This window comes from Triticum dicoccoides, chromosome 5B (genome assembly GCF_002162155.2).
Source record: "Triticum dicoccoides isolate Atlit2015 ecotype Zavitan chromosome 5B, WEW_v2.0, whole genome shotgun sequence".
Classification (NCBI taxonomy): Eukaryota; Viridiplantae; Streptophyta; class Magnoliopsida; order Poales; family Poaceae; genus Triticum; species Triticum dicoccoides.
This window is the reverse complement of record NC_041389.1, coordinates 48,598,386-48,609,095: the sequence shown is the minus strand read 5'-3', so window position 1 is coordinate 48,609,095 and position 10,710 is coordinate 48,598,386. Positions and strand designations below refer to the sequence as shown.

The following is a 10,710-nucleotide window of genomic DNA, read 5'->3' as shown; positions in this document are numbered from 1 at the left end:
AAGAAGGTCAACAATGGGGGAAGAACACGAGCTCAAAGGGATTAGGTTCAATGGGGAAGAAGATCCCCTTTTATAGGTGGGAAAAAATCCAACCGTTATGCTCACAGCCCGCACAGAGCGGTACTACCGCTCCAAGGAGCGGTACTACCGCTAGGGCGGTAGAACCCCTTTGAAAAACAACAGCGAGGAGGCAAAAGGCCAGTAGAACCGCCGGAGGGTACTACTGCTCGTCCTCACGGTACTACCGCTCGACCTCATGGTACTACCGCAAATGGTAGCGGTACTAAAAAAATACTTCTATGCCTACTTCTGCTGAGCAAAACACGAGATTTTGGTCCGGAGCGGTACTACCACTTAGGAGCCGCGGTAGTACCGCTCTGGAGCGGTAGTAAAAAATTACATCCGCTCTAGTCGCGGTAGTACCGCTGCAGCCTTTACCAAAACAGCCACAACTTTTGCAAACGGACTCCGAATTCAACGAAACCAAGTTTTTTGGAAAGCTAACGACATGGGATAACACAATATTGATAGAAATATCAAGAATAAGCAAATGAGAAAAGTCCCATAAGAAAATGGTGAGAGCCCTTCATCGGATAAGACCGGTAAAACCTCCAACACCGAAAACATCATAGAAGACGCATGTGAACTCCGTTTTCGATGAATTCAAGCTTGTCATCAAGATTACCATAAGCTTTAAGACTCACAAAGATAACCAAACAAGAACCAAGAAACATGATGCAAGGATGCAATGGTTTGAGCTCTCTACTAACGATACGATCAAGCTACCAACTTGAGAGCCCCCCTTGATAGTACGGCAAACGATCCTATAAATCGGTCTCCTAACTACCACCACGAGACCGGTAAAATAGAAAACCTATCAAGGGCAAACCTTTGCCTTGCACATGGTCCACTTGAGCTAGATGAAGACGATCTTGACTCCCTCAAGTTGGACCACCTTTCTTGATTGTGTTTGCTCGATGAAGACTAGATGATTGCTCCCCCATAGTTCACTATGGGTGAGCCACTCTTCGGCACATCTTCACAAGTCCATTGACACCACAATGGATGGAAAGATTCAAGCACTTGATCTCTTCGTGATGCTCCACTTGAACTTGCACACGGCAATCTTGATGACGATCACCACTTGATGTCATCCTTTCCATGGGTTGTATGATATCTTCCTCTTGACGCAAGCCCATGGATATGTACCTAACCCCACAAACAACTCTCACATAGACCATGGGTTAGTACATAAAGTGCAATGGACAATGCTTACCATACCATGGGATCACTTGATCCCTCTCGGTACATCTTCTACGTTTTGTGAGTTGATCAACTTGATTCACTCTTGACTTAGTATTGATCAACCTTGAATCTTTGCAACTCTCTTCATTTGGATGATGTCTTGAAGGTAAACATGAATGATCACACAACCTTCTTCTTCAAGACATGCTTGCAATAAGCTCAACACTCATATGACCAATCTTTGGATAATTCCTTAATAGCACCTTGGTCATCACAAACTCTCATTGAAACCAACAAATGGACTCCAAGAAAAGCCTATGGGCAAACCCTTCAAATATTACTCAAGGCAACTATTAGTCCATAGAGATTGTCATCAATTACCAAAACCACACATGGGGGCACCGCATGTCCGTTCAGGGCTTCTGGAGCCTCCTTCCATATGTCTTCTGATTCTTCTGTGTTGTCTTCTCTCTGACCTCTTGATTCGCCTGTTAATATTCTTACCGCCGATGGCACACCTCTTCCTGTTGCTAGTCGTGGTCTTATTTCCCCTCCATCTTTTTATGTTCCTAGTGTTTCATATGTTCCTCGCCTTACCATGAATTTGTTTTCCGCTGCCCAACTTACTGATTCTGGTTGTCGTGTCATTCTTGATACCGACTCTTGCTCCATTCAGGATCGTTGCACCAAGGCTTTGGTTGGTGCTGGCCCCCGACGCCATGAGTCAGAGGGCCTTTGGGAGGTTGACTGGCTTTGTGTTCCTTCCGCTGCCACCACTCCTGCCAGTTCCCATGCTCTTGCTGCCTCTTCGTCTACGTCCTTCCAACGGTGGCATCATCACGTTGGTCAGATCTGTGGCTCTTGCTTGTCTTCTTTAGTTCGTCAGGGCCTCTTAGGGTCTGTATCTGGAGATGTTTCTTTACATTGTAATGGTTGCAGACTTGGCAAACAGACCCAGTTGCCTTATCCTACCAGTGAGTCGGTATCTCAGCATCCTTTTGACTTAGTTCATTCTGATGTTTGGGGCCCTGCTCCCTTTGATTCGAAAGGTGGTCATCGCTACTATATCTTGTTTATTGATGATTTCTCTCGCTACACTTGGCTTTACTTCATGAAATCTCGTAGCGAGGTTCTCTCTATATACAAACATTTTGCTGCCATGGTTCACATCCAGTTTTCCACGCCCATTCGTACTTTTCGTGCTGACTCTGCTGGTGAGTTTATATCCCAGTTGTTGCGTGGTTTTCTTGCGGAACAGGATACTCTTGCCCAGTTCTCCTGTCCTGGTGCTCATGCTCAGAATGGTGTTGCCGAATGTAAGCATCGTCATCTACTTGAGACGGCTCGTGCGCTGATGATTGCTGCTTTCCTTCCACCTCACTTTTGGGCTGAGGCTGTTTCTGCATCCACCTATCTCATCAACATTCAGCCATCGACTGCTTTGCAGGGTGGTATTCCTATGGAGTGTCTCACTGGTCGTTCTCCTGACTACTCAGCTCTTTGTATGTTTGGATGTGTGTGCTATGTCCTTCTTGCCCCACGAGAACACACCAAACTGACTGCTCAGTCGGTTGAGTGTGTCTTCCTTGGCTACAACGATGAGCACAAGGGCTATCGCTGTTGGGATCATGTTGGTCGTCGTTTGCGCATCTCGCGTGATGTGACTTTTGATGAGTCTCGCTCTTACTACCCCCGTCCTTCTTCCTCGAGCTTCTCTGTGGACGATATTTCTTTTCTTCTTCTCCCTGATACACCCTGCTATGTGCCTCCTGTTTCATCTCCTCCTCCTGCACCTCTCATTCCCTCTCCTTCACCACTGACACCATCTTCCCCATCCTCCCCCTTCACCTCTCCACTATCATCTCCAGCCTGTCGCCCTCTCTCACCGTTTCCTCTCCACTATACTCGTCGCCCTCATTCTGAGGATGCTTCTCCTGATGCGCCTTCCACCTCTAGTGCACCTCCCTTCATGCCTCCCCCGGTTCGTAACCTCCGTGCTCGGCCTCGCTACTCTCCTGCTCGGTATGGTCTCTCTGTTATTGCTGAGCCCACTTCCTATCGAACTGCCATGACTCAGCCTGAATGGCAGCTTGCGATGGTCGAAGAGCTTGCTGCCCTTGAGCACTCTGGCACATGGGATCTGGTTTCCCTCCCTTCCGGTGTTCGTCCCATCACCTGCAAGTGGGTCTACAAGATTAAGACTCGCTCTGATGGTTCTCTTGAGCACTACAAAGCGCGTCTTGTGGCCCGTGGTTTTCAGCAGAAGCAGGGACGCGATTATGATGAGACATTCGCTCATGTGGCCCACATGACCACTGTTCACACTCTTCTTGTTGTGGCTTTTGTTCGTCATTGGTCTATCTCTCAACTTGATGTTCAGAACGCCTTTCTCAATGGCGAGTTGCGTGAGGAGTTTTATATGCAGCCACCGCCGGGGTACTACGCTCCTGATGGTATGGTTTGTAGACTTCGCCGCTCCCTCTATGGTCTTAAACAGGCTCCTCACGCCTGGTTTGAGCGCTTCGCCTCTGTGGTGACTGCCGCTGGTTTCTTGCCCAGTGATCATGATCCCGCGTTGTTTGTTCACACGTCTCCTTATGGTCGGACTCTTCTCCTCCTCTATGTTGATGACATGATCATAACTGTTGACGACCTTGACTATATTGCCTTTGTTAAGGCTCGCCTTCGCGATCAGTTCCTCATGACTGATCTTGGTCCACTTCGCTACTTTCTTGGGATTGAGATATCCTCGACCTCTGATGGCTTCTACATCTCCCAAGAAAAATATATTCAGAATCTTCTTGCTCGCGCTGCTCTCGGTGATGAGCGCACAGTTGTGACTCATATGGAGCTCAACGTTCAGCTTTGTGCCTCCGATGGTGACCCTCTTCCTAATCCCACTCGCTATCGTCATCTTGTCGGCAGTCTTGTCTATCTTGCTGTTACGCGTCCTAGCATCTCCTATCCTGTCCACATCTAGAGTCAGTTTGTTTCAGCCCCCACCTCTGTTCACTATAGTCATCTCCTCTGTGTTCTACGATATCTTCGTGGCACGATCTCTCAGCGCCTTTTATTTCCCCGCTCCAGCTCTCTTGAGCTCCAGGCCTACTCTGATGCTACCTGGGCTAGTGATCCCTTTGATCGACGCTCGCTGTCTGCTTATTGTGTCTTTCTTGGTGGCTCTCCTATTGCCTGGAAGACAAAGAAACAGACTGCAGTTTCTCGCTCGAGTACAGAGGCTGAGTTGCGAGCCATGGCTATGTTGATGGCTGAGGTGATCTGGTTACGGTGGTTACTTTAGGATTTTGGTGTATCTGCTACTACCTCGACTTCCTTACTGTCAGACAGTACTGGCGCTATCAGTATTGCCCGTGACCCGGTGAAGCATGAGCTCACCAAGCACATCAGTGTGGCTGCCCACTTTGTGCGTGCTGCTGTGCAGGATCAGATTCTCGCTCTTCACTATGTGCCCTCTGAGTTACGGTTGGCGGACTTCTTCACGAAGGCACAGACTCGAGCGCGGCATGGCTTTTTCCTCTCCAAACTCAGTGTTGTTGATCCACCATGAGTTTTTTTTGCATGGTAATACATGTCTCATTCATATCATAAAGATTAAAGTACAAGTCACGTAAGGACCGACATGACAAAACTGAAAAGCTAGCAGAACATTTCTGAGCTTGACACCAACGCCCATCACGTGCCTCCTGCACCACGACAGCAGCCACCGAAGAAAAGAATGATGGATCACCTCCTCACCCGAGCTCGACGCGGCTCCATCGCTGATATGCAGCTTTGCGGACCTTCAAGGTGGCTCACCAAAAGTGAAGCCCTTACCGTTGAACGAATCAGACCGGGGCAACACCCCGGACACGCCATCGAACTCCAGATCTGGCACCCCACCGCGACTAAGACGTCGTGGAAGGAAACCATACCTGCCATCCACGGACCACGAACCCAGCACATGTTCCGTCTTCCAGATGTCATCGATGCAGACTACAATCTGCATCCGCTCCTGGACTACCTCCCAAGCTCTGCGCCAACACTGGAGCAAACACCGTCGCAACGGCGGAGCCCGAGGACACAGGTCCACCACGAGGATGCCGCCGCCACGCCATCCTTGCTTGAACAGACTCGTTTCTAAATCCATCCCAAACCATAGGACCGATGGCCTTGTCAAGGAAGGATCCGAAGAATCAGCGCTGTCATCGTCACCGCCGAAACAAAAACGATGAACAGCCTAAAACTCTAGACTACAAGAGAGTAAAAACGATCCACACGCGTGAATCCGGCGACCCCCTCACCACCGACGACCGAGGTCGCCGGGGGAGGGGAGCCGCCGGAGGACGGCGCTGGAAGATTGGGTCTCTGGCGGCGGCTAGGGTTCCAGCACTTTGACACACATGTATATGTAATGGCCTTTGGCCCTCAGAAAATACTAGTTGTTCACTTATCCAACACTATAAACCTCAATTGATCCTCTCCCGAACATATACATTCAGGAGAGGGATGCTTTCAAACGTGCTCATGATCACATATTCCGCGAGGTCGTGTATGAGAGTGAAGGCGGGGACGAGGACGAGGCGGAAGAAAAGGTACTACTAACAAACTTCGTTCGATCCATATATGTATCAAAATATCTAATTTTGTATTGGCTGAATTTGGCTCTTCAGTCTTGGACTGAAACATGCTTCTAATCTGTACATTATTTCTGTCTATTCAGCTCTTAGAAGGTGATGAAAAGAAACGACCACATGCTCCTATTCAAGGTGAACTGGAACTCAAGGCCTCAAGGAGAAGAACCTGAGTCTGGAGGGATAGAGAACTCATCCCGCTAGTTAGTGATTTACGTGTAGTACGTCACTAAATCCCAGCCTCTATTTCCTCAATTTACATTGCACCCACATTTTTCAAGATGCACTTGTTTATAAAACAGTTGGGCAACAACCCCTTTGATCCAGTTGTGCCGGACTGTTGTTTTCTGCAGCTTGAAAAAAAAATAGATAGCTTTTATCTAAAAAAAATTAGGTGGCTAAGACTGCAGTTTTACTCTCAAGTTACATTACTGTTTTCTCCAATACATTTCTTCACTGACAGTCATTAACATTACTTTTACTGATGAAGTATATTAGTGACAAAAGATGGCTGACACCTTGTTTAACAGCACTTACGTATATATCTTCACCCGTTATCTGAACTATGATTATATCTCAAAACTTTGCGGTTTGTACAATGATGCATACCGGCCGTGCTGGAACTGCAACGTCCGGGGGCAGCGTTGCGTCGAGCACCACCCGCGTTTCCAGCAGCCGGCGATGACCACGCCGACGGGGGTGCTGCAACCTGCCAGATGCTAGAACCACGGTGACCAGATACTAGAAGCCCGAAGCTGCCGGTGGTGACCACGCCGGCCCTGTGCTGCAACCGCGGTTGCCAGATGCTAGAACCACGGTGAGCAGATGCTAGAAACCCGAAGCTGCCCGTGGTGACCACGCCGGCAGGGTGCCACAACCACAAAAATGCATGGTTTCCATGAGTTCTATTGGCGGCTACTAGGCAACGAACCGAAAATTGGGTCGATCGGCCGGTGCCTAGGGCTGCCCTAAATCGAGAAACACCGAGTTACTTCTGTAATCCAGTTCAAAAGGGGGCCTGATGCGTTAAAGAAGAAACGCTACCAATCAACAGCGGCATTGATCTTGTGAACTAATCAACTGTGGGAATGCCAAATAGGATAACTAGCTACGACAGTGAGAGCTGGAGCAACGCCACCAGCAGGGCGGCAGCCACCGGCGCCACGCCGAGCCGCGTGACCGCCGCCCCCGAGGTGGCTATCTGGATGGTGAAGTTGCACGTCGCCGTGGAGGGGTCCGTCTGGGTGGGCAGCGCGAGGCCCTGGAAGTCACAGGCCTCGTCCTCCTGGCTCTGCGTCTGGTAATAGGCGTTGAAAGCGTAGGAAGCGTTGCCCTTGGCGTCCATGCCGTTGCACGACGAGCCGTAGCCCAGCGTCGTGCAGTCGGCGTTGCTGCACGCGTAGTCGATCTTGGCACCAAGGAGCTTGTTGAGATCGTCCCTGCTGGCCTTGGGGTTGAGCGCGCACCACGTTCTCGACAGGTACTGCACGCCCTTGGCCGGCACCAGCGTCGCGTCCCGGCGGCCCTGCCCGCTCAGGTCCATGCCGAACTTGGGCTGCCCGTCGTACCGGAAGATGCCCCAGTGCCGCTCGAAGCTGCCCGGCTGCACGCTCTTCCGGTCCTCGTCCACCAGCCCGAAGAGGTACGTCTCGATGTGCCGGTTCGGCCTCGCCGGCGTGCCTCGGTTCGCCGCCAGCCGCCTCAGCAGCCCGTCGTAGAAGCGGTGCGCGTGGGACGCCTTGGCGTGCCTGTCGCCATCGGTGGGCCAACCGACCTCACCGACAATGATCGGCATGTCCCCGTGCCCCACCGCCGCCAGCGCCGCCACCAGCGTGTCGAAGTTGGCGTCGTACACGTTGGTGTACATGACCCCGTTGTCGTTCACCGGCGTCGCGCCGCCGTCGAAGAAGGCAAAGTCCAGGGGGAAGTTGTCGTCGAGGTAGAGGCTAAGGAAGGGGTAGATGTTGACGGTGAAGGGCGCCTTGTTCTTGGCCAGGAACTTGACCATGTCCGTCATGACGCCGGAGATCTCGGCGCGGAAGCGGCCCGCCGACGGCACGGGGTTCCTGGCCGGGGAGTTGTACACGTCGGCGTTGAGAGGGACCGTCGCCTTGATCCGGTCGCCGACGCCCGCGTCGTTGAGCGCGTTCTGGATGTTCTCCAGCGCCGGCAAGGTGACCTTCATGAACGACCCCTTGTACGCTGCCAAGAATGGCTCGTTGCCCACGGCCACGTACCTGCAGTGCAGCAGACCATGGAGTAGTAAGAATCAGAACAAAACTCTTGTCTACTGTTCAAGTTCCGGCATTGTGGTTCTGTAAGGCTGCATCCTGAAGAGAAAAACTCACTTCTTTCATGTTGCAGGTTCAGTAAGCGCCTCAAAATGTCCAAAACTCAACACTGAATTATTGGCTACAGTAAGTTATTGGCATAATTAAACTCCACACATCTCCTTTATCCTGAATTCCAGTATGTCCTAAAGCTACCACTGTCGATGAAGCACGTATAAATCGTCCTAGAGCGTCACTTTTGACCAAAATTGTCATATCGACGGACGGTTATTATGCCGATCGGCCCCGATATAGCAAGAGTTGCTCTTAGACATGCTATGGTTTTCTTTCTCTATTTTTTCAAACAACACCCACACATCTCCTTTAACCTGCATCCCAGTATATCCTGAAAATGTCCAAAACTCAACACTCAAGTACTGGCTATAGTAAATTGCTGACATAACTCCACATAAAGAATATGACAATTGACAGCCACCCCACTGAATTATCCATTCCATGCTGTAAGATGGCCCGCCAAAAGAATATGATCCCTTGGGTTGCATAGCAGGACCAACCAAATCGTCCCAACAACCTCCTCCACTGAGCACTGTCCCCCTCCAAACCTCATTCTATAAGCACATTGATGCTCTGCAAATCTTCACCGGATTACAATATTGTGCAGGAAGAAGAAGAGGATGAAACTGAAGCGTGCGCCACTCTGTGTGGTGTGCTGTGCTAGTGCTACACCCAAATGGAAATGGTTGGTGGCAATATCACGGCGAATATTTGCACTTGTACGTACTAAGATAAGGTAGAAAATTAAGCAGGGCGACGGCGACGGCTGATGAGAGAAATGGAAGGGAGCTGGGCTTACTTGATGACGACGCCGCCGTCGAAGTCGAAGCGCTTGACGTTGCGCTTGACCCAGTCCTTGGCGGCGGCCGAGTCGCCGGCGATGCGGTGGAGCATGTCGTTGGGGATGGCGAGCATGACCTCGACCCCGCTGCCGGCGAGCGCCTTCATGGCCTCCAGGTTGGTCTCGAAGAGCTTCACCTTCTTGATGCCGTTGTCCTTGAGCAGCTGCACCACCACCTTGGGCGGCAGAGGGTGCGACGCCTGCGTGCCCCAGTTCACCCCCAGCCCCTCCGCCGCCCCCGCCAGCACCAGCACAGCCGCCGCCGCGGCCAGCAGCAGCGCCGCCGCGAGCCTCGTCATCCGCGCCAGCTAGAACTAGATGCAATGCGCACTCCTCGAATGGCGAGATGGAAGAAAAGAAAGGAGCAAGCAAGGCCGGGGGGGAATGGAAATACCGGAGCCGTAGTGGCGACTGGCGAGCGATTCAAGATGGGGAATTTCAGGCAGGTCCACACCGCCAGAACCCAGCTCAGCAATGCTGGCTGCTGGGGGTCTGTCTGGGTAGCTCGCCAGCAAAATGAAGGCGCAGGCAGGCTACGAACGTACTCTGACCGCGGAAGGAAGACGACGGAGTATTTGAATCGAGCAAAGAGGAGGACGAACGGACGGGGGAAGCTCAATCAAACGGGGGCGGAGGCGGACGGCGGCCAGAGTCCGACCAATCCAGATGGATCTCTGATATGGTGTGTGCATTGATTCTTTTTGAGGGTAGGATGGGGAGGGCCGGAGGGCGTTTCGGTCATTCGCTCATCATCTTACCATTTTTAGAATCGGGAGCCGAGCACGTGGGACTTTTCAGCTCTGACAAACGCCTTTTCGCCCCGATGGATGGAATTTTCGAGACACCTCGTCCTCGTGCATTGCCAATTTCGCCCCTTGGGCACATAAACACAGGGCAACCCCTCGAAAAACAAAACATAAACACGGGGCATTTCTAAGGTCAGACCGCAAACGTTTGAATTGACATTTCCGGACGCCTTTTGTATCCAATGTACTTCCTCCGTTCCTAAATACTTGTCTTTCTAGAGATTTTAACAAGTGACTACATACGGCGCAAAATGAGTGAATCTACACTTTAAAATATGTCTACATACATCCGTATGTTGAGTCCCTTTGAAATGCCTAGAAAGACAAGTATTTAGGAACGGAGGGAGTAATAGTAATACCCTTCTTGTTCGTGAACGCGTACGGATGTTTGAAATCCACAAACATAACGCAAACGAAGGAGGTTTTGCGAGCGTTCGGACTGATAACATGTACGTGTCTGACTGCCATGTCTCATCCAAAAACTCTCTCCACCCAAAGAACCCTCTCCGCGCGAAGCGGTCGACGCACATTCATGCTGGTCAGGCCGTTGCATGCGGACGCGACTTCGCATGGCATTGATGTCGGTCAGAGCGGTGTTAATGAACAAGCGGGCGTCACCATTTCAGTGTTGATGCGGTGTCCGAGAAGCCTACTCAGCCGCCGCATTAAAGTCGGCTTCCCATCCATTCGCTTGACGCGCAACTTCGACGCTGTGCAAACCACACCGCCCCACTCCTCTCAGCTCACAACCTCTTCGATCCTCTCCGCTCTGGCGGCGTCCACACCCCACCATGCAGAAATCTTGGTTCTCCGCACCGGCAAGCAATGGCTCCTGATACAGA

The 10,710-nt window shown here is 51.3% G+C and overlaps 1 protein-coding gene across 1 annotated transcript; it reads right to left on the bottom strand.

The window, feature by feature from the left end:
• Positions 1-6,775: 6,775 nt before the first annotated feature.
• Positions 6,776-9,771, bottom strand: LOC119307302 (glucan endo-1,3-beta-glucosidase 8-like). The gene is made up of 2 exons (XM_037583379.1): positions 9,021-9,771; positions 6,776-8,113 (listed from the first exon to the last, which is right to left on the bottom strand). Exons 1-2 carry the CDS (start codon positions 9,359-9,361, stop codon positions 6,985-6,987), a joined length of 1,470 nt encoding a protein of 489 aa, XP_037439276.1. The 5' UTR covers positions 9,362-9,771; the 3' UTR covers positions 6,776-6,984.
• Positions 9,772-10,710: the final 939 nt, after the last annotated feature.